The following is a 24,706-nucleotide window of genomic DNA, read 5'->3' as shown; positions in this document are numbered from 1 at the left end:
TTTTAATCGATTTCTTGTCTCTTCCTATGTCCTCATGTTACTGTAGTTCTACAAGTCTGTGCTGCCAGTGAGGGTTGGCAAATCATCCCAACTCAGAAGTACAGACTTACAAAATGGCATAATCAAGCTTCATTAACATTGTATATAAAGCAGAAGTAATAGATTGAGTAAAAGCATGAGAGACTCTCTTGGGAGTAAAATGTGCATGCTTTAGGAGAAGTTTGGGCTTGTGTTCTTATTTGTTAATTTTCTGCAATAACATTAATATTTATCATTTGGGGAGGTTCATAATGAAATACTTGGTTATAGCACAAGAACTAATGTTAGAAAGCAGGATGACCTCCTTGAACTTTCAAACCCAAACCAAGTAAGGTTTTGGGTCATTCCCATCTACAAATCTGTAGGTGTTGGGCAAAGCGGTAGTGACTCAAAGAAGGAAAAGAATGGATAATAAACAGTGTCATGTGTACGTATTCCCAGATCTAAGAACAGAGAGGGACAAAGAAAAGTAGGAGAGATGGATTTGGGATTAAGCAAATGGTTTCAGTGCAAAGTCCTTTGGAAATCACATCTCTGATGGGCCTGGCTCAATGAGACACTCCAACAAGTGCCAAGTCCTCAAGATAGTAGATTCTAGTGATATTTAATGCTTGTAGCAATCCCCATGAGGAAGGAGGGCTCTGTTTCACATCACAGTTGAGAGAGAGAGTCAATGAGATTTTATGACTTTTTTGGGATCACTGAGGCCACAGGTTGTGTGCAGAGTCGTAGCCAAGTTTCTCTCCACTACATGATGCTGCTTTGAGACCAGAAGCTCTCTCTTTGGGAGGGGGTCAGCCAGGACTAAGGCAGCAGTTAACTGGCCTCCAACCAACTTTCATGAGCCTGGCCTTATTAAACTAGGTCTGAAGAAAAACTGAATCAACCATTTACAGACTTATTATCTTCTTTCTAAAGGAAAATCATAATGTCTTGCCAAAACAAATGTAATAACTTGGCCTTTTCTTTCAATTACCTCTGCTTTCTTGGAAATGTGTATCTGTGGATAAAACCTCTGAGTTAACCCAGGGAATTAACCAGATGTTTAAGAAGACCCTGTAATTCCTGTGGGCCAGCAAAAAAAGAACACCCCTTGGCCAGATTATATTATGAGAATGGAGTACTAAGGAGAAAGGGGGAGCAGAAAATTAAACTTGAAGGCCCAGGATTTAAATAGGCATAGCAGATAGAAATGTTAGCTCAGTTTTGGAGGATTGGGTGGCACTGGAAGCAGGTTTTGGAAATCCAGGCACAAGCTGTGTCCTTGAAAAGATAGTCTCATATATTTCCAGAGCCCTTCATTTTCTTTTCTTGAGTCTATATTCTACCCCCATCTTCCTATTCCACATCCTCATTACACTCCCATTTCTTCAGCAGCTACCTTCAGGACCTACTGTGCATGCTAAATCCAGGGGGCATTCAGAGGGCCCACTATCTCAACAAATTTCCCATTACAACTCTCAGCCATCTTCTGCTGTATGCAACAATTTCCTTTGGGGAGTGTTGGCATGTAATTTTCTTAGGTTCAGTCCTCCCTAGCATGGCCCAGAAACACTGGTCAATATTTACAATGGCTGGTGTAGGTGGTTCTTATGTCTTGGGAGTTGGGGATCCCTTGTTTAGGAAGTAATAGGCCAATGATCAGTAACCGTGCAGTGATGTGAGTTTGGGGAAGGGGTGGAAGCAAAAAGAAAAGGTAGTGGGGGTTTGAGCTTTTATCTTCTGCTCAATCTGTGTAGAATCATTTTCACCACACTCACCCCTTTGTTTCCCATAGAAATGGAAAGGACAATGGGAGGAAAGTGGCATTAAGCTTAAGAATATGGCTTAGGATTCAATCAAGGACTGTGGGCTTGAGTCTTAGTCCTCTCATTTACTATCTCTGCAACCTCAGAAAAGGTTCTTAAATGAGCCTCAGATTCATGTGAAAATTGAACAAAGTGAAGTATTTGCTTCTTTGGGATGATATGATCATTAAGTGAATTTTTACATGTGAAATGCTTTCCATAGTCCCCCGCAAGATTTTGCTCCCCTACAGATTTAGTCAGGGGTAGAATGTGGGGGGCAGGGGGAAGAGGTGGTAGTAAGAGGCTATAGAAATTTAGTATTTTTATATTATAAATTATTCATCATTGTTTTAATTTAGCAATCCTTTTAGATTCATCTTTTTACCAAAAGAAAAGTTAGAAAACACTAAAGTTGGAGATCATTAAGTTTGAGAATTGGCGTGTCTCAAGCTCCTCCTCTCCACTTTCCTCCTCTCCTTCCCACATCCCCATGCGGGCACTTTCTCTAGAACTGTGCAGAGCTGGCACATTTATTAGGCCACCATCACAACCCTTCAGAGAAAAAGTAAGACCTAAATGAAATAGTCGTGATCATTTCATGTCTTGATGCTCCCTGTGTCCCACTACCTCTCAGGGTCTCTATCAAAATCAAGGGCTGCAAATCTTTGAAGAGAGAACTCTATTAGCATATTTTCCAAAGAACAAAATGTACCTATTCCCGCTGTCAGGGTGGCTGTTTGTAGGAGTCTCTGGTTTAAAATGCCCTCATTATTATGCATGGGTGTGCATATAAACAAAAATTCTCCGTAGGGGAAAAGAATTTTCAACTTTCAGAAAGAGGCTCTTTTCTCAATTCCTCCACCATCACTGCCAACACACGCCCTCTAAAAACCTCTCCAACCTTCACTGATTCTTTCTTTCCTCTCCTTTGAAACAAAGTCCAGACTTACTGTATAACTACATATATGTTAAAATCACCAACTAGAGAACATAAAATTGAGTAATCTTCTTCCAAGTAGCAGAATCTCAAACATTTGATGGTTAACAAACTTGGCTGCTTTAGCCAATTGGATGATTCATACAATTATGGGGACTGGTTAGAACTTGAATGGAATTGGTTGGGCTGGCATAGTCAAACTTCTCAAGACATGTCCTCCCTCAGCCTTGGCAAGGCACTGTTTGGGTCTGTGCAGCTGGACTCCATTTCATTTATCATCATATTTAATATTTTCTTCCTTTTGATGTTACCTGATTATAAAAAATGAGAACTCAGTTTTCGTGCTAGTCTCGTGTTTCCCTGCATTCCTATTTTTATTCAGGTCTAAAAGTCAAGGTTTTGGGGAAAGTGGGAAGATCACCTAAAGCTGATAATCTAGGCTCTGATGTCTGATCGACTGGAGTTCGATCCCAGCTTTGACCACGAGTAGCTAGGTAATCTTGTGCAATTTTACTAGATCTTTCTGCACCTCAGTTCCCTTACATGTAAAATGGGTACAAAAATACCAATTTGCCAAGGTTTTGTACAGATGAAATTAGACAGGTTTTGGCACATATTGCACATTCCATACATGTTAAACATTTTATCATTTTATTAATATGTCTAGTTCAAGATGAAATATTAATATAATTAGTTGACGGTATAATTAGTAGGGTTCTAATTTCATACATTCTCGAATTCCCAATAAATACGTGAAAATTATCTTGATGCTAGAAAACTACATCCTAGGCAATCTTTTTGTAAACTTAGATGAAGAGGGGCTCTTTTCTACCCACAGCTCCCCTAGTTTACTCAAGCTCCATGTCTCCTCTTTACTAACCCTGTGTCGGCATGTAGCCCCATCCTAAGCACACAGCACACCCTGATAGGTATTTTGCAAATCAGGCAAGTAGCACACAGGAGCTTTAAACTAAGGACCTTTATATAATTTCAACAAATTCTAAATTCTAAATCTCCATAGAAACACCTTTATGAGGAATATAAGGTAAGAAATCTTTCTGCAATTTATATGGATTTAAAAATTTTAAGGTCAAATTATTGTAAAATGTCATGTAGGAAGGAAAGGAGTTAAGTCTCGATCTGGGTTTCAGGCAGGGAACCTGAAAACCTCACAAAGCCACACATAACACTATTAGCTCAAGGAAATGTTTCTCACTATAACAGGAAAAGGGAAAGTTCGAATAGAAGTCTAGACAGGCTATACTGAAAGAAAAATCAGATGAAAGAGCAATTAGAACCAGACGTCTAGTGCCTGTAATCCCAGCACTTTGGGAGGCCGAGGCGGGTGGATCTCCTGAGGCCAGGAGTTTGAGGCCAGCCTGGCCAATCTGGTGAAACCCCGTCTCTACTAAAAATACAAAAATTAGTTGGGCGTGGTGGCAGGCACCTGTAATCCCAGCTATCAGGAGGCTGAAGCAGGAGAATCACTTGAACCTGGGAGGTGGAGGTTGCAGTGAGCCACTGCACTCCAGTCTGGCTGACAGAACGAGACTCTGTCTCATTAAAAAAAAAAAAAAAAAAAAAAAAAAGAGCAATTAGAGATTGTTAGCACGAGGATGATTACTGCAAGAAACAAATAGTTTAGTTTTTTTTTTAAGGCAAATGTTGTAATTTCAGTTACTAAAAAAATTCATGCTCCTTTAAAAAAGATTAATTTGTAAGGTTGCACAGTACTCATATAAACCACATTAGATACTTCTAGCAGTTAACAAAGATGAAAACAATGACATTTTACAAAATAAAAATCAGAATCAAATACAGAAAAATATGGCTTAACATCAACCAAAAACCAATTGATTAATACTCATCAAGATTCTCACCAGATACCCAAATACTGAAGGATTACAGCTATTGCATCATTAAGATATATTAAAATAAATGTAACAAGCTTAAAATCTAATAAACTGGGGCGCAAACACATATACTCGGCATAACTGTAATTTAATTTCTTAAAATTCTGCAACTTCCAAATAAACAACAGCAGCAGAAACAAAAGCTCCCATAAATGGGTCACAGTAAAGACCAATTGCCTCCACTTAAACAATACCAGCACAATCCTGTGGGCTACATCATTGAAAGAAGTAGATAATCCATGCACAATATTGAGAAAATTGATTACATATGTGTGTGTGTTATATCTCATACAGTATACATTACATCCTCAGCATTAAAAATTTAAAAAGGCCACTCACATAAGTTACCCTTTGGAAGAAATAATGATCCTTTCTAAAGAAATAATAATTGGTGATTTGTTGATACTTTATGTTTGGAATACTCTCATTTAAGGGTTTGCTGAAAACAATGCAACAATTTTCTATTAATCCAGTTCTGATCTTCATATTCTTAGCAGTTTTAGAAGAGCTGAGAACAGTGACCCGCTTTTTCAACCATTATATTCCTGAGACATGACTAATTTGAAGCTGAGCAAATTGCACATAATGGGATTCAAGTTCATGATTTTCAGTCTGCACTCTCTTTTCAGGCTACATGGTCTCCTTCCCCTCCCTACTTCCACCACCCCCAAAACTGCCTTTTCAGGAGTTAAATTCACCAAACATGAAGTCAAAGGAAAATGATTTTTAAGTTTTCTGCAGGCTTATTTTTAAGGAGGATAAAGTTATATTTTTTAAAATATTTATCTTTTCCTTCAGGCACTCTAGCATGTTTAAATAATTTCTAAATATTTAGAATGTATTTAGATGTATTTAGAATACTAGATGTATCAGATGTATGGTTTCATAGTGGTTCAAAGTTTTTACAAAAGCATGATATAAATCAGTGAATTTATAAATACCCCAAGCTCTACTATGTAAGATATTGCTTTCAGAGCCTTTTTGCAAAATCCCATTAAAGGTTTAGCTTATAGACACTGGTGCCAAAAAAAAACAAAAAACAAACAAACAAACAAACAAAAACAGCAAGCAAAAAAATGTGGTTTTCTTTGGTAAGAAGGACATTGAAATAGGAGAATATTTAAGCTGGCTAAACCAAAGTCAAGCCCTGGGGGCTATTTGCTTTTATAGTGAATGTTTAAATTTTCTCCATCAAATCTAGAAGGCTACAACCAAACAACAGTTTAAATGTCATGTACAATTCTCTAAGTACTGAAAGAGTTACACAATTTTAGAACTGAAAGGGACCTTAAACTCCTTCATCTACCAATGAGGAGCCTGAAGCCTGCTAGTTAACTCACTTGCCTGGTCACTTTTGGGGTTCATGGATTGTCATTGTTGTTTGGTGGGGTGGTTGTTTTTGTGCTGTATATTTGTGTGTGTGGTGTACGTGGTCCTTACACCCTTACAAACAAGAGCTTTGCCATTTATATTCTCCTCTTCCTAAGTTGCTCTTCCTAAGTTTACTTTCATCAGCAAAGAGTGATCAAAAAGAAAAATATATTCTGGCCAGTTCAAAGGGGAATTCCTTTTTCTCACTTGGCCTACTGCAGATACATTGGAGAGACATTTCACACCCAGGACAACTGACTTCTTAAGTAGCAGTAACAATGAGCAGCGGAGGAGTTCTCTTCGCACTGGAGAGAGCAGAGGAGGTTTCTGAACTTTACCTTGACTTTCCAGCCTACAAACTGTTCCTTCAACTACTGTTTCTGCTTGCCCACTTTGTTGCTATTCTTTCCTTAGTTTCCTCTGTTTTCCAGCTTAGGGAAGTTTGGTGGGAAAATTTTTCACTTACATTTTGTTGATATTTATTTCTCATATTTGGGTCCCACCCAAATTTTTAGATTTGTTTAAGAGCAAAAACAATTACTCTTTAAGTGAAAGAGGAAAGGCTAAGTCACTGTTCAACATGGGCTAACTCTGATCTGAACTGGAGACACAGCCTTTGCAACTGAGGGAGAGGAGGTAAGCAGTAAACTTACACAGTTTCCTCCAAGAAGTGTTATACATAGATAGTTTTCAAAGAAATTGGAATAAAGCAGTTTATTAATTGAGGGGAATCCAGTTACAGTTAGCACCTGCCACGGACTTTTTGAGGTTGTTGTCATTAACCAAATTCTTCAGGAAAAACAATCTTTGGCACCACTTACTCCAGACAAACCCTATTTGGAACAGACAAGTGTTCTGACCCTATAGTCACTCCAATGTCCACCAGCCATTCACGAGTGCCCGTAGGGCTTCTCCTTGGTGGTAGGATCCCAGAAATCCTACTAGTTCCAGAAGTGCCCTAGGAAGCCTACATCACGGATAATGGGCTCTGCAAAGCTAGGACATCAGCCTAGAAAAAGAAAAAGAAACACACCAACAAACACCAGGAAACTATGTGTAATGGTTTGCTGCTTGTGCAAAAACCTCAAAGAGGATGAAGGTCAGACAGGGATAATAGGCCAATTTAATTCTGAAAGCACAAGGTGCAAGAAATTTTAATTATGGTCTGCCACTGAAATCACACAAGATCCAATGGCATCTAACTGCAACTGCTCATCAAGGGAGACAAGAGGTGTAATTGTAACCGCTGCATAATCACTGTGAGGGCACAGGGAAGGCTGCCTTCAGCTCCCAGCAGAGAAGGTATTAAGAGCCTCGAAAAATCCAATACGGGGAAACGAGATTGCATGTAGCCAAACAGGAGCTCTTAACACAAAAGCCAGCGTGTGTGTGTGTATGTGTGTGTGTGTGTGTGTGTAGAGGGTAGGGTTCCAGAAAGAAAAATATGAAGCTGTTTGGCCCACACTGGGGATATGAGATTGTTTGAAAACTCTGAACCCCTTTCTGCTTTGTGGATAAATACACAAAGAGAAAAGAGCACTGTCTCCTTTAGGTATTTCTCTCATTGATGAAGCTTCACCCACTCTCCTTTGTTTAAGACAATTGGCTTGGATGTTACCGTGATTTATAGTACCAAACTCCCTATAATTTGTTCCCATCAAACCCAAGTCTGGAGACAAAACGCCACGCACACGACTCAGGTGCCCAAGCCTGTGCAGCTCTGGCAGCGACGCTGCCCGCGCCTCCGGGTGTTTCCCCCGCACCTCACATCGCGTGGGCGCCCGCAAAGGCACGCGCGGAGAAAGCCCCTCCGTGGACTCTCCACTCCGCAAAGTTTAACAAAGCCGTGAAGTAAGGAAACCGACCCTCCCGTCCGCGCACGCTGCAAAGTTGGCATTGAAGTTCGTGCCGGGATGTCCCAAATCTTGAGGGGGCGCGGGGGGGCGCGAGTGTGCAGAGAGGCGGGAGGATGGATGGAGATGGGGAGACAGCGAGGGGAAGGGAGTTTTTCAGAGCGGACGGTCGGTGAGGCGGTTTTCTTCACCCGGAAGCCTGTTTGACTCAGAGAGGTCCGGGAGGTGCACGCCAGGGGAGGTCTCCCGGAGCGGGCGCTGTCGCCGGGGGACGGGGGAGCTGTCACCTGCGGGGGGCTGTGGTGGGAGCGGGGGGCGCTCTCCTAAGCGCCAAGGGAGGACGGAGGATCCACAGTCACCGGCTCTCGGGGCTCTAAGAAGTGGGGGAAGGGATATTCGCGAGTGGGCAAGAGGCCAAAAGCAACAGCTTTCGGATACGCTTTTCCCCTCCGACCTCTCCAACTTCCCGCAGCGTTGGTCAAGGACTCCCTCCCACTCCACCCCATCCTATCCAACCGGCCGGCCCACAATTCGGACCTGTACACTGCAGAGCGTGGGGCGGAGTGCGGCGGGAAAGCAGGGCGCGAAGGTCGGGACCCCAAAATGCAAACCCTCAGCGCCTAGCAAAGACGACCAAATGCATTTACAACCATGCAAGTATCTCAGCCTTGTAACAGAGCTCCGGATTTGCGCCGGGCGCAGTTCCCCGACTCTTCTGTTGTTCCTAATAAAGTCGATTACGTTGCCCTCCCGGAGCTGATTGGAAGGGACCGGAGAGGAAAAGGGGGGGAACGCGGGAAAAAGCAGGGGGGGCGGCGAGCAATCAACTTTGTAACCCAGCGCTTCCTTGCGCGATCCGTCGCCATGCTTAAGATTCCCACCCCCGCCGCCCCCCTCCTGCCTTTCAAGTGGATACTGAAACTAGGCCAAAACTTTTTCCCCTCCTTTTCTCTTAGCCACTAGACTGGATTGTGCCCCACGGAGCCCCATGGAGCTCTGCTTTCTTAAGCACAATAGCCGGACTAATTAGATCATAGAAGCAAGGCAGTGATACTGTAACAAGTAGCCCAAGAGGCAAAGAGGGAAGGGGCCCGAAAAGACAGAAAGGGGGAAAAGTTTGCAGCTCTCCGCACTTACCAATCAAGCCTCCCACCAGAAAGGCGATGATTTGGAACACGAGCAGAATCCCACCAACAATGCACAGCTTCTTGGTGCTCATGTTTTCTATAATTGCCCCAGCCATTTTTGCGCCCCCCCTTTTTCTTTTCTCCTAGAAATAAATGTTTTAGGGTGAGCTTTTTGCTCCCTCCTCTCACACACTCCCTCCTCCCTCGCCTCCTTTCTGGGCGCTGCAAAACTTCAGAGGTGCTGGAGCGCGGCGAGGATGGGACCGGGACGGAAGGCGCCCGCACGGATTCCCCCGGCGCAGCCGGCTCGGGCTCCCCCAATGCCCGGAGCTGTGATTGTGGCCGCTCCGCCGCCTGTGGACGCTTAAAGGAGCAGAGAAGCGGATCACATGACGCCGCCTCCCTCCCTTTCTTCCTCCCTCCCTCTCGCGCTTCCTCCCTCCCTCCCTCCCTCTCTTCCTCTACCCCTTGCCCACCAGTTCGGGGCTCAGAGCTCTGGCGGGTGCTGGCGCCCGGCTCCCGAGCCTGGCCTGCAACCTGTCCCTCCAGGGACTGGTGCCATTTGGGGGTTGCTGTTGATGTTAAGCGAGTTCCCCCTGCCCAGCTTCTCACAGGTTTCCTTTTCTGGTTTCCGAAGTGCGAGATTTAAATCACCGGTGGACCGCCTTGCAGACCTTTAACTTACGCGATGACTTTAGGAAACGGTCCCCACCCCACCCCCAACTGCTAGAACTCTCTTTGGGAAAGAGGAGAATTTTTTTTAAAGGGCCCAATAGATGCCTAAGTCAAAACACAGAGATGCGGAATAAAGTCTCAGCTCGAATTCTTTCTACCAGGTTCCCAGCCTCGTTATTGGACACAGAACCAGCTAAATTCCCCACGGCGCCCCTTGAGGAACCTGGCGCTCCAGCCAAATCAGACCACTGTTCGTTACTCCAGCGCCTGTGCTTCCACAGCCTTAACCCTGGTGATTGCCTTAAAGAGAACATGTTCTACTCCATCAATTTTAAACCTGATCCAAAACCAATTAGTCTAAAAAAAAATCTAATTTTCCACACCACTTCCATGCAGTATCTCTGGGAACTGAGTCCCTACAATCCTGTGTTTACATTTTTACTTCCTATTGTAAGGATTTGTGTACGCGTTTGTCTCCACCACTGAGCTGTAAACTCCTGGGGAATAGGGACCAAGTTTTTTTTTTGTTCTTTGTACCCCCTATGGTGCCTAACAAAATGCTAGCTCTAGTAGGTGCCCCATAATCTTTGGTGGAATGAATAAGTGAATGTGAAAGCAAGCCCACAGTTTGTATTTCAAAAGTCTAAAGAGATCTTAGTTGGTTTAGAGGGTACACATATTAAGTTACAATGTTTGTTGTCTCTTTGTGAGAAATCATATATTTATAGTTATACTTAACTTCCATAAAAAGAGGGGTGGGACTCCTGGTAGAGATTTCCTGCTCTATCAAGTCTAAATTTCTGGACCTGGTTTTTCCATGTTTCATAAACTGGCCACTTGGTCAATACAACTCACCTTACTCAATAGACCCTTGGTTTGGTAAATACCCCACCCTGCTCCCCATACGCGCAGTTTCTACCACCACCACCCACACACCTAGTTTCTTGTCCCTCCCATCCTTACACACCCTCTTCATGCCAAGAGACTATTTTTCCCAGTCTTCTCTCCTCCTCTATTCTGTTCCTGAATTTTCATTGCCCTTATAGAAGATGTCATGCAGGTTACACTTAATAGAGGCATTCATTTCTAGTCTCCAAGTGGAACAGACACTTGTGAAGGACAAGCACCGAACTTTATGCATACAAAACTCCATCTCTTCAACATCTAATAGTTCTTAACAGTTCTGAGGATATACAATCATGTGTCGCTAAGGATGTTTCAGTCAACAACAACATACCGTGTATGTGACAATAGTCCTATAAGGTTAGAAGACCATATTCTTGCAATACCTTTTCTATAGATATGTTTAGATACACAGAGTACTTACTATTGCATTACAGTTGTCTATAGTCTTCAGTACAGTAACATGGCAGACAGGTTTGCAGTTGAGGAGCAATCGGCTACACGGTGTAGTCTAGGTCTGTAGTAGGTTATACTACATAGGTTTATGTAAATGCCCTCTATGACATTTGCACAATGACAAATCACCTAACAACACATTTTCAGAAGGTATTCCCATCATTAAGCAATGCATGACTGTAGTTGCTGTTTGTCTATTCTCTCATGCAACTCTTTATCCAAGTCACTTATTGAGCCTTTAACATGTTCCAGGCTTTCTTTCTTAAGCACTCGAGGATACCAAGATGTCAAGGTACTTGCACCTGCCCTAAAGGAACCCCAGTCCAATTGTTATTCACTGAATAGTAATTAATTACCTCTGCTTTGGCGAACACCAGGTACTATCAGAAAGGATGAAATAGACAGAATCGTTGTCCTTCCAATGTCCTTCAGTTCAAAGTATTCAGCATGCCAAGGTGCCATACCTTGGGCTATCATGTTCTGAGCCCAACACTCCTAAGGGCCCATTTATCTTTCCTAAAAGTCATTTGTTTTCCCATGAATATCCTTCTTCTCCTACTGAGATAGTATATACGCTCCAAATTCTATTAACAACTGCCTCCTTGAGTAGTTATGGATGCCCACATACGTTTGCTATATGTGAACAAAAATTTGTCTTTTGCCTTGCTAATCTGTCTTTTGTCAGTTTAGTCCACAGATCCCCAAGTACTATCCATAAGAGGGTAGAGAAAAAATAGTGTTTTATTTGTTTATTTTTGAGACAGAGTCTCATTCTGTCACCCAGTCTGCAGTGCAGTGGCACGATCTCGGCTCACTGCAACATCTGCCTCCTGAGCTCAAGTAATTCTCCTGCCTCAGCCTCCTGAGTAGCTGGGATTACAGGTATCAACCACCACATCTAGCTAATTTTTGTATTTTTAGTAGAGATAGGGTTTTGCCATGTTGGCCAGGCTGGTCTTGAACTCCTGACCTCAGGTGATCCACCCACCTCTGCTCCCAAAGTGCTGGGATTACAGGTGTGTGCCACCACGCCTGGCCCCTGTCCACTTTAAATATAAACTGAAAAACTGTCTGATCCACCAAAAATGTCTGGAGTGGTAGAATTGATTTATTCAGATTAGCAAACTCCTTGACTTAGTTTTTAATGAGCTGCTACAATACACTCCACCCCCTCTGCTCCGAAATGCATCTCTGCAGAGTAACTAGCCTAACTCCTTAGGTGTCAGTTTTCTCATCTGGAAATGAGATGCTGGTTCTCCACCAAGATGATCCCCTGCTTTAAGAGAGCACCTATTAAATACTTATTTTCATTAAAAAGGGTTATTTCTAATTGCTAATCAGTACTTCTGTCATGAGATTACGAGTAATGCCCAACTGAGTGGGAGTAGACACCTGTAATATTCATCACCATGGGCTGCTTTAAAAAAATATAATTTCTATCACATCTTTTTAAACATTAAAAGCAACTGTGAATCTTTATTTCCCAAGTGGACAACACAGGTGAATAGAAAAGAGCATGACAGTTAGAGTCAGCTGGATCTGGGTTGGAACCCAGATCCCAGCTCTGCCCCTTGTTTCGAATCAACAGGTCATTACATAGTTACTTACCAACTCTGAGGCTTCACAGACCAACTCTGAGGCTTCTGTAAAAGCTTCACTCTTTACAGAAGAGTTTTCTCTTCCATAAAATGGGAATAATAGTACTACTTCATGGTATTCTTGTAAGATATGAATATTTATTATTATTATATTTGGGAAACTTTAAGGCAAATCAATAATTTTGTGTTTAAAAACTAGTAAAACTGATGACTCATTAGTTATTGCTCAGCTCTAAAATGTTTTTCATATTATGATTACTCTTTAAGCGTATGTTAGGAGAAGTCTAGGTGGTTAACTTGACTTGACAAGTGTGTTAATAAGGCAACATCTAGTATTGAACTTCAACAATACTCAGTGGTTTTTAGCATAGAAACATCTGTTTTAAAAACTTCCAACTGCCAAGGAAAAGTTTGAGTCATTGTCATTAGGTAGATTATCCCAGAGACTGAAATGTTCCAAGGACAAATCCAACTCTATCAATAAAAACTGATCATTTCAACTCCATTCCACTAGACTTTAAATTAGGTATTCTGGTTTATTCATCATTTTATTCAAAGTGTTTGGGATATGGAAGGTCATAGTGATGTTCCATACATATGTATGGAATAGATGAATGAATGCATGAATGAATTAGTGGATAAATGGATATCTAACTGAAGGTAAATATGACTCTTCCCCCACCCCCAATTCCTATATATAATTGACTGACTATATTCCTACCTGGCACCTATACACTAGGGTGCATTTTGCACATGTATCTATATATGTGATGTGTTGTTACCCCAACTGGCTTGTAAATTCCTTCAACACCAGGAGAGTGTGATCTGAGCCTTTGTGTGCCTCACAGTCCCAGCACAGCGGAGGAGGGCTCAGATTCTGGAGTTGAGAAAGCCTCCTTTGGAAGCCACGAGCAGCATATTATTATTGGCATTGCAGTAAATGTAATGTAGAGATCTAAAAGAATTGAATACATCTCCTTAAACACCTAATTTACTTCCCAGAGGGACCTAACAAGAGGAATAATCCCACTCTGAGTCTTCTCATTCTCATAAATAGCTTTTATCCATAAATGGCATCCCTACGGCTCCATGGTTGTTGGTATTTTCTTGTAATTGGTGCCTGTGAATGTAGCAAGCACTGTGGGTTCACACTCTATTATTCAGTGTCACTTTTCACCACACACACACACACATACACACATACATATACACACACACACACACACACACACACACATACAACTTCTTTTAAAATGCTTTTTCCCCCAAACAATACCACCCCTGCCTTCTTTTTCTGTGGACCCCATTGTCTTATTTTGTATGGAAATACAAGACCTTTCTTAATGCCTCCTTTTACACAGTAACTGTGGGTAGGAACTATTCAAAAAACCAATACTTCAACCTGATCTTCAATTGCTTAATAAATACCCCATGTCTCCCTCCCGTTTGGCATCTCCACCTCCTCTGTAGATCTTCATTTCACCTTTTCTTTTACATTCCACAGATATTTCAATCATTAGGCTTATTCAGTCACAGCTTTATGTCTTGCTAGCTGTGTAAATAAATGTGGGGAAATTACTTTTCTCATTCCTTACAAAGAATAAATAATACCAGTCTGATGGGTTGTGATCATTAAATGAAATAAAAAGTGCCTAGCACAGTGCCTGACACAAAGTGAATACTCAACAAATATGGCATGTTATAGGGGAGGAGGATTCTGTTCCCAGAGAGCAAAACAAAAAACAAACTATAAAACCCCTAATTATAGTCTCTCTTACAAAATTGCCTCTTTGAACCCAGGCAACCTGGAAGGGCAGGTAAGAAACTTTACAGGTTTCCAGAGGCCTCTAGTGGGAGGCAATCAACAGTGTAAAGTAGCCAGCCAGCCCCCTCTTTCTCAGGCTCGAAGGAAGCTGCGGCAGAGAGCTGGGAAGCCTCCAGTGTTTAAGAATTTCAGATCACCTGTGTTGGGTTCCTGGAGCAGAGGTGGGAAAAAGGGTTTTTTCTTTTTGCCAGTTTTCATAACATGAGCCAAACGGGGGCTGAGCTGACTGCTCCTTCATGTCATGATAGCTCTTCTTCCCCATCTCCCCCTGAACTTTGTCATGCTTATAAGTTCCTCGACATTTGCTTCTCTCTGTGCAGAGTGGCAATAGGTGGAAAACCCAGGAAGGCCAAGAAACATCTACCCTGGACAGTGGTTCCTGTGATATGCAGACAACACCCAGCACTGTGGCAGACTCAGCACACACATTTTTTTTAATGAATAGTGATGAATGAACAAGTTCCAGTCCCTGGCTATGCAGGGGTTTGGGGAGACCTCCCATAGATGGCCAATGGCAGGAAGGGAAGCTGAGGCTTAACCTCAACCTTAGCCTAGATGTGGTAAGAATAGACACAGACTCAAGCCAAAACCCAATCTTTATCCCCATTGCAGATTAGCTCAAAATCATCACTATGTAGCTCAGCATGAAGGACAATGTACCATAAAAACAGCTTAGGATGCCTATATGTAACATGGAAAAGCAAAGGTTGCATGAGGATAATATACATGAAAATCAAGGACCTCTCCTACTTTGCATTAGTGAAAAGAAACTGGAATGGCTGGGAGTGAGGGAGGACATCATTCCTCAAACATCAAATACAGTGGCAGTTAATAGCTCCTATGAATAATGCCAATAATTATAGCAATAGCAGAATGACAACTTATGTTGACTACTTTCTATGTACCAAGCACTCTTCTAAATGCTTTACCTATGTTATCTCCATTAATCCGTACAACAATCCTGTAAGGTAGGTACTATTTTAATCATTTTAAAAAGAAGAAAACTGTTTCAGAGAAGTTAAGGAATATTCCTTTGGCCACATTGCTAGCAAACTGGGAAGCTGGGATTTTAAAGTAGATGCAACACACTACATGTTGGTGTTTGGATTGATATTTATCCAATCACTAAATATTTATTGAGCCAGGAACTGATCTAGATGCTGGGGAAGAGCAGTGAGCCCAACAAAGGCCTTGTCCTCATGGAGCCTACATTGGAAAGCCTACGTCAGAGCCTTCATTCTTATCTCCTTTATGCCAGCTGCGCCCCTTGAACCCACCAAAAGAAAGAAACCCAAGAAAGAAACCTGCAGAGCTGTAGAAGTGAGTAGGAATCAAGTCTTTAGCATTCCCAGGTGCCTCACTCCTGCTTTCCCCATGAGCTCTCTGGAGACACTCATGCAGAAGCCCCCTTTCCTGCCAATCTTGAGACAGGCATTGTTTTAATGTTTTTTGCCTACTCCTCTGTTCATATGTTCAACTCTGTTCTCTTCCTCAGTACCTAACTTCCACTCAGAGCAAACTCCCTCCCATTAAGCCTTAAATTTTTACAATCTGTCTTTGCTGGTATTTACTGCTAAAGGCTTTTCCAATTTGAAGATCAATTTTCAAGTCAAATGACTCATGAGAGTAATTGTTAACCATAATTCTAGAGTGTTTTGAGGGCATTCTTAATATACAGCAGCAAAAAACATGTAGTGCATAAAATTAATTTTGTCTTAGGTAATCTGCAAATTGAGTCTTATAATATTTTTGTTTATTTTGTTGTCCTGATATGAATCCCCAGTGAAGACCCTCTTTGCCCAAGAGTTTGAGTTGTTTTATGAATACTGTTCATTTTAAGACAACAATGTATGAGGGCAAACATTTTCCTATTTCTGTTATATGTTGCTGTAGTTTGGCTTATCTGACCCTTCCAAATCTCACATGGAAATCTGATCCCCAAGGTTGGAGGTGAAGCCTAATGGGAGGTGTTAGGGTCATGGAGGTGGATTCCTCATGAGTAGATTAATGCCCTTCCTGGGAGTGGGTGGTGAGTGAGTTCTCACTATGTTAGTTCCCAGGAGACCTGGGTGTTACTTCCTCACTCACCATATGATCTCTGTAGATGCCAACTCTCCTTTGCCTTCCCCCATAAGTGGAAACAGTCTGGGGCTGCCACCAGATGCCCAATCTTCCAGCCAGCAGAATTATGAGCCAAATAAACCTTTTTTCTTTATAAATTATCCAGTCTATCTAGAGAATGGGAGGAAATTTTTGTAAACTATGTATCTCACAAAGGTCTACTATTCATCATCTGTAAGGAACTTAAACAAATTTACAAGAAAGGAAACAAACAACCTCGTTAAAAAAGTAGGCAAAGGTTATGAACAATTTTCAAAAGGAGACATACGTGCGGCCAGCAAGCATATGAAAATAAGCTCAACATCACTGATCATTAGAGAAGTGAAAATAAAAACTACAACGAGACACCATCTCACACCAGTCAGAATGGCTGTTACTAAAAAGCCAAAAAAAAAACCAACAACAACAACAAAACAACAACAACAACAACAACAGATGCTGGGGAGGTTGCAGAGAAAAAGGAGTGTTTTTACCCTGTTGGTGGGAATGTAAATTAGTTCAGCCATCGTGGAAGACAGTGTGGTGATTCATCAAAGATCTAAAGACAGAACTTCCATTTGACTCAGTAATCTCATTACTGGGTATATGCCCAAAGGAATATAATCATTCTATCATAAAGACACATGCACATGTATGTTCATTGTAGCACTATTCACAATAGCAAAGACATGGAATCAACCCAAATGCCAATCAATGGTGGACTATATAAAATGTGGTGCATATACACCATGGAATACTATGCAGCCATAACAAAGAACAAGATCATATCCTTTGCAGGAACATGGATGGACCTAGTGGCCATTATCCTTTGCAAATTAATGCAGGAACAGAAAACCAAATAAATACTGCATGTTCTCACGAGTGGGAGCTAAATGATGAGAACACATGGACACATGGAGGGGAACGACACACCCTGGGGCCTATCAGAGGTGGAGGGTGGGAGGAGGGAGAGGATCAGGAAAAATAACTAATAGGTACTAGGATTCATGCCTGGGTGATGAAATAGTCTGTACAACAAACCCCCATAACATGAGTATACCTATGTAACAAACCTGCACAGGTACCCCCTGAACCTAAAATAATAGTTACATTAAAAAGAATAACACTAAATATAAATAAATGAAAATAAATTACCCAGTCTCATTTATTCCTTTACAGCAAAATGAATGGGCTTGAACATATGTCCTATCTGATACCTGAAGCATGAATGATTTGATGCAGCTTTCTTCCATTTATTCCATAAATGTTTATTTTGTGTTGACCATATGCCAGGTATCTGGCAAGTGCTGGGACACAAATGCAAAAATGACAGATAACTTTTACTCTCACAAAGTTTATAATCTCATGTAGTTGAAAGGGTATTGGTGATACAATGACTCTATTAGCTGAGAGGTTAAGTCTTAAAGAATGACTGCAGTGGCTCACGCCTGTAATCCCAGCACTTTGGGAGGCCGAGGCAGGCAGATCACTTGAGATCGGGAGTTTGAGACCAGCCTGGCCAACATGGTGAAACCCCATCTCTACTAAAAATACAAAATTGCCGGGCGTGGTGGCGCATGCCTGGAATCTCAACTACTCGGGAGCCTGAGGTAGGAGAATCACTTGAACCTGGGAGGCGGAGGTTGTGGTTAGCCGAGACGGCGCCATTGCACTCCAGCCTGAGCAACAAAAAAAAAAAAAAAAAAAAAAAAAAGAATGACTGCTGTAAGAGGCATGGAAGAGACCTCAGACTGGAGAAAGCAAAGGACAAAGATTGCTCTCCTTAGCTTGATGCACAAGGTCCTCCATGCTTGGCTCCATTTGACCCTTACAGAGACAGCATGGTTCCCAGCACGGGCTCCAGAGCCAGAACACCTGACTTTGCCACTTACTAGCTGTGTGCATGGGCCAGTTAGGTTAATTGTTTTGTACCTCAGTTTTCTCATCTGTAAATGAGGTTGTAATGAATATTAAGAGGGTTTATTTGTATAAAATGTTTAAAACAGTGCCTGACACATAGTAAGTTTAATATAAGTAAGTATTCACTAAAGAGAGAAAACAGTGGGTTTTTTCCTTTTCTCCCAATCCCACAAGAGTACCTTGGTTTCTGTTCACTTTTAAAATTATTATTATTGTTGTTATTATTATTTTACTTTAAGTTCTGGGGTGCATATGCAGAACAGGGTTCTGTCCACTTTAAACATTTTAATAACCCCCACCAAGTACCACATGTTGTTTGACATATATCCATTAGTTATTATTAATGTCCATTATAAATTTATTGGACATCTCCTATATGCCAGGTGCTGTTACTCAATTATGAGAGTCAGTATGGGAAGCAAGGATTTAGGATCAAACAGATGTTGGTGGAATTCTGGCTTAACCATCATCTAGCTCTGAGACTTCAGGAAAGTAACTTAACCTCTTAGAGCCTCAACTAAGTCACCTGTGAAATGGAGATGATGTTATCTTCACAAAATCTGTGATGAGGATCAAATACATTCAATATATAAAGATTGGCCGGGCGTGGTGGCTCACGCCTGTAATCCCAGCACTTTGGGAGGCCAAGGCGGGTGGATCACCTGAGGTCAGGAATTCGAGATCAGCCTGGCCAACATAGTGAAACCCCATCTCTATTAAAAATACAAAAAGTAGCCGGGCGTGGTGGTGCATGCCTGTAGTCCCAGCTACTCAGGAGGCGGAGGCAGGAGACTTGCTTGAACCCGGAAGATGGAGGTTGCAGTGAGCGGGGATCACGCTAATGCATTCCAGCCTGGGCGACAGAGCAAGACTTCATATCGATAGATAGATAGATAGATAGATAGATAGATAGATAGATAGATAGATGGAAAAAATAAAGAGCTTAGCAAAATGCCAGGCACTTGCTAAGCACTCAATAGCAAGGATAAACTAGAGGAGGTGGAGGAGGAAAAGGATAATCTTGGAGGTGGATACTGTTATTTAGTCAGAAAAGTGAGGTTCAATGCCCTCAACCCCTGCCCTCTCATCCTGCCCTGGTCAGAGACTCTTTCTCCTCTGTGCCACATTGCCCTCAACTCCAGTTTCCTGTAATTGCTATCAACAATGTTCTCATTGAAACCTGCTCTTAGTAAGCTGTCTGTTGGAAAAATATTAAGACTCCTGGATTGCTTATTGAAACTCTGTCTTTCAAATATTACACATACTTTGAGATGCTTTTGATCCTTCTACCCCATAGCCTGACACAGTGTCTCCCTTGGTGAACCCTCATACAACTAACTTTCTATGTCTATTATGACCCTTCACACATATTGCCCCAGATTATAGTTATTTGGGCACTTGTCATATCCACTTCAGTGTATTATACATTTGTTAAGGTCAAAGGACTCTGTTTTACTCAGAAGTCTCTTTATTTAATTCTAGTAGAATCCCAGTGGCTCTTCCAGGTCTTGGCTTCTAAGCTTTCATGCTTCTTCATCTTTCTCTCTCAATAGATGTTCTATTTTATGGGACAAGGAGAGGTGGGGACCATTAAGTATAAACATTCTCAGCCTTCAAACTGACAAGTATCTTCTCTGCCTTGTCTCCAAGGAAGCAATGAGCCACTTCTTGGACCAAGCTCTTAGACCCATTTTAGAGAACTGGTCAGTACAGCTTAATGGTGAAGAGCATATACTCTGCAACCAGACTGCCTAAGTTTGAACTTTTGGCTCTGCAATTTACAGTAACCTTGAGCAAGTTATCAAGCCTGTCTGTACCTCGGTTTCCCCCTGTGACAAATGAAGACAATAGCAATAGTCCCTGCCTCCAGGATGATAGTAAGGATTAAATGAGTCAGTGAGTGAAAACTACTCACTACAGAGCGTGCTTAGCACATGGCACAAATGTAGTAATGGTTAGCTGTTGTTATTAATTACCTCCTGTCACGTTCTATGATATCTTCAGAGATCTTTTTTCATAGCTTCCCTCAATCTTACTCTCGAACGTTCCTCATCCTAAAAAAGATCTTTCCCTTAACTCTACAGCTCTTTAACCCATTGCCTTCATGGGCTTCTTTTGTTTACCATAAGACTTCTAGGGGCCAGGCACAGTTGCTCACGCCTGTAATCCCAGCACTTTGGGAAGCCAAGGTGGGTGGCTCACCTGAGGTCGGGAGTTCAAGACCAACCTGGCCAACATGGTGAAACCATCTTTACTAAAAATACAAAAAATTAGCTGGGTGTGGTGGCGGGCACCTGTAATCTCAGCTACTCGGGAGGCTGAGGAAGGAGAATTGCTTGAACCCAGGAGGCGGAGGTTGCGGTGAGCCAAGATAGCACCATTGCACTCCACCTTGGGCAACAAGAGAGAAACTCCATCTCAAAACAAAGCAAAACAAAACAAAAAAAAGACTTCTAGGAACAATAGTTCCTATTTGCTGACTTTATAATCTCATTTCCCATTCCCTCTGTGGCCATCTGCAGACAATCTAGATTCCACACCCAGCATTCTACTGACTGCTCTGATGAAGCTCATGAAGTGACCTTGGTGCTTATCCTACCAGAGGTCTCTGAAATGTAACCTTCTTCCCTCCAGAAAAATCTCTCCTCACCTCCTCAGCTTCAGTAACTTTTTTCTTTCAATTCCCCTCCTACTTTTCTTAACATCTCCTTCTCTCTCTTTTGCTGGCTCCGTTTCCTCTACCAACTCCCTGAGAGTCAATACTGTGTTTTGGAGTATTCTCTCCTTCAACTCTTCTTTTCATAGGGTCTGTGGGCAAATCTTTATCTGCAGCCCTGACCACTTGTCTGAACTTTAGACTCATATAAACAACTGCTTCCTAGGCTTCTCTGCCTAGACAAACCACATGCATTTCCAAACCAACCAGAGGCCTTCCCTATCTTAGAGTTTTCCTGACTCTCCAACTAGCCGCCCAACTTACATATCTGAAGGCCATCCTAGATTCATTACCTACACTTCCAGTTATCTTGACCAGTCTGTACCTCCCTTATTCACAGTGAGCTAGCATCTCTTCTCCATCCTCACTGATCTGCAAGTCTAGACCCCTATAATATCTCCAATTTAGACTACTGAAGACTTCACAATCAGGCCTCCAATCTCTGGTTTCTTATGATAGATAATATGGTCAGTTTTCAAACAGTTTTCAAAATGTGGTCATTTACGAAACACTTATCTGTTTTTCTCTGTTCTGAATAGCGGTTGGCAGTATCGTCTGATTGCCTATAAATAAAGCCTATCTTTTTAAGCCCGTATCTAGCAAACTCTCATAGAGTACTCTAAGATCTAGTTACTTTAGATTATCTTTTGTTCCCCGACTCATCAATGTGGGACCTTGTACTGTGCGGTGTGTAACTCACCACCAAGCTCAGATCTTTCCCCTTGTAACATAATCGTTGGGACAGATCAGTTCACTCCTAAAGTGGTACCACCAAGTTGTGATCCCATGGTATTCCTCCTCTTGTATTACCTATTTTAAACTGCTGGCCATCCAGAGGCCCAAGATGAAACGTAGAAATCATCCTAGACTTTCAAATTAATGTAGTCAACAGGTACTGAACATATTATTTGTCAGGTGTCATAAATAATATGGCATAATAATAACACTAAACACATACATGCTGAGTGATGGGCACTTTTGAAGTGAGATAGACAAGTAGACAGATGAAATATATTAATATATAACAGAAGCAAAATAGGTATAGTATGCATCTCAAATACTTGTGGTGAGGATTAAATGTTCTAAATAAACTCATATATATCACTTAGAACATTTTATCTTCACCGCAACCATTTGAGACACATACTATTATTATTCTATTTTACACACTGGAGAAACATTGGCCCAGAGAAGATTAGTAACTTACCCAAGATCACATAACTAATAAACCTGAGTTAGGCTTTGAATCCAATCAGTGTGGTATCAAAGTCCATGCACTTACCAGTTACTCTCTTCTGTCTTTGATTCTAATAACAGTAACAGTGATATTCCTTTAGTTTTTCTATGTACCAGGCACTGCTCTGAATATATTACATGTTTTACTTCATTTAATCTTCGCAGTACTTGCTGTGAGGTAGGCAATACTTTTCCCCTTGATTATCTTTGCAAATGAACTTTGCTTAAAGAAAGCCAAATAAAAATTCAAATGTTTTCCCAGAGTACCTGGAAGTGAATATTCACTACAAAAGGGTATGTATGTACTCTTCTAAGAAACTTGTTTGGAGCGGGACGCGGTGGCTCACGCCTGTAATCCCAGCACTTTGGGAGGCTGAGGCGGGTGGATCACAAGTTCAGGAGATCGAGACCATCCTGGCTAACACGGTGAAACCCCGTCTCTACTAAAAATACAAAAAAATTAGCCAGGCGCGGTGGCGGGCGCCTGTAGTCCCAGCTATTCAGGAGGCTGAGGCAGGAGAATGGCGTAAACCCGGGAGGCGGAGCTTGCAGTGACCCGAGATCGTGCCATTGCACTCCAGCCAGGGGGACAGAGTGAGACTCCGCCTCAAAAAAAAAAAAAAAAAAAGAAACTTGTTTCAGAACTCCTTGAAATTCTAGATTCCTCAGACTATTTAATACAAATTTGAAGGCACGTTTTCAGTATAAGAGTGAAGGTGTCTCTCTTGAATAATATACCATTTACCCATTCACCAAATGTTTATTGAGCACCTAATATGTGCAGGACACTAGATACATCAGAGAATGTTTCTGCCCCGAAGAACATGAAAGTCTAGAAAAAGAAAGGGGGTTAAAAAGCCAGAAGCACAATAACGGGACAGGTAGAATTGCACAGAGGTTAAGAGAACAGATGCTAGAGCCAGACAGAATTTGTCCAAAGCCTGACTTTGCCGTTTACTTCCCGTATGACTTTAGGAAATGCATTTAAACAATTTATGCCTCTTGTTTCTATAGTATGAACATTATATGATTGCTATTAGGATTTCAAGTTTTATATATATATATATATATATATATATATATATATATATATATATATAGAACTTAGATCAGTGCCTGGGACATGGTAACATTAAAGGGCAGATATGGTTAGCAGTACTAGTAGTCATCCTCGTATTTCTACATGAAGCAACATTGGTATTGAAAGTAGGAACAAGAAAAGAGTGGCTTATTTTATATTAGAAGAGAGAAAATAGTTCACATAAATCTTTAGAGATCCAGATAAGTTTTAAAATATGAGTAGGTGTTCTCCAGATAGACAAAAAGGAAAAATCTCAGCGAGCAAGGGGTAAAATCAGGAAGCAGTAATTCCTAAAGACCATACATCTGGCTGAAGAGTTGGCACGCACCTTTGTGTTTCCAGCATATTGCTTTGGAGACCTACGGTGACTTGAGATAGGAACACAACGAGGGTGGAGAGATGATGTTAGATTAAGCCATATTTATTACTGAACTGGGAAGAATGATGTCTTCTGTATTTGTATAGCACCAATTTTAAGATGCTATCTTAGTAATATTTACAACCTCGGAGATCTGGCTAATTATGATTATCACCATTTTCCATGAGGGAAACCAGAAGTAGAAGCATCCAAAGTTGTTCAAACAATTATCAGTAGATCTAGAAGACAGACCCTAATTTATAGCTCACTGAAGTGCTCAAAATAACAAGATTGTACTAATTCTACACTCTCCCACCATTTCTCTTCTTATCTTTAGAAAAATAAAGCAAAATGCTACATCTGAAAAAGCTAAGGTAGAGTTAAAATACAATCAGAAATAGTAATGGGCCATGCAGAAAATGATGAATAAACTATGACATAGGTTTGTGATGAGGAGTAGAATAGATGTGTTAGGAGTGATTTGAGCTGTTTGCTAGAAGAAAACAATTAATTGGTTGCTATATAACTTACATACACTAAAGTACACAAATCATAGGAGCACACATTGATGAATTTTTTACATATGAATACTGTATTAGTTTGCTAGGGCTATGTATTAGTCTGTTCGCACATGGCTATAAAGAAATACTTGAGGGCCGGGAGTGGTGGCTCACACTTGTAATCCCAGAAGTTTGGGAGGCTGAGGCAAGTAGATCATTTGAGGTCAGGAGTTCAAGTCCAGCCTGGCCAACATGGTGAAACCCTGTCTCTACTAAAAATACAAAAATTAGCCGGGTGGTAGTGGTGCGTA

The 24,706-nt window shown here is 41.5% G+C and overlaps 1 protein-coding gene across 2 annotated transcripts in view; it reads right to left on the bottom strand.

The window, feature by feature from the left end:
* The window catches only part of WLS (Wnt ligand secretion mediator), a 134,806-nt gene extending 125,405 nt beyond the window's left edge, over positions 1 to 9,401 (bottom strand). The window contains exon 1 of one of the 2 annotated variants that reach the window (XM_038001483.2): positions 9,038 to 9,401. In XM_038001483.2, the coding sequence (XP_037857411.1) occupies positions 9,038 to 9,143 (106 nt within the window). In that variant the 5' untranslated portion in view covers positions 9,144 to 9,401. The remainder of the gene's footprint in view (positions 1 to 9,037) is intronic. The other variant, XM_007978340.3, reaches the window with a different exon arrangement.
* Positions 9,402 to 24,706: the final 15,305 nt, after the last annotated feature.

Source organism: Chlorocebus sabaeus, chromosome 20 (assembly GCF_047675955.1).
Source record: "Chlorocebus sabaeus isolate Y175 chromosome 20, mChlSab1.0.hap1, whole genome shotgun sequence".
Lineage (NCBI taxonomy): Eukaryota > Metazoa > Chordata > Mammalia > Primates > Cercopithecidae > Chlorocebus > Chlorocebus sabaeus.
Note: the sequence above shows the minus strand (reverse complement) of the source record. Positions and strands in the feature narration are given on the sequence as shown.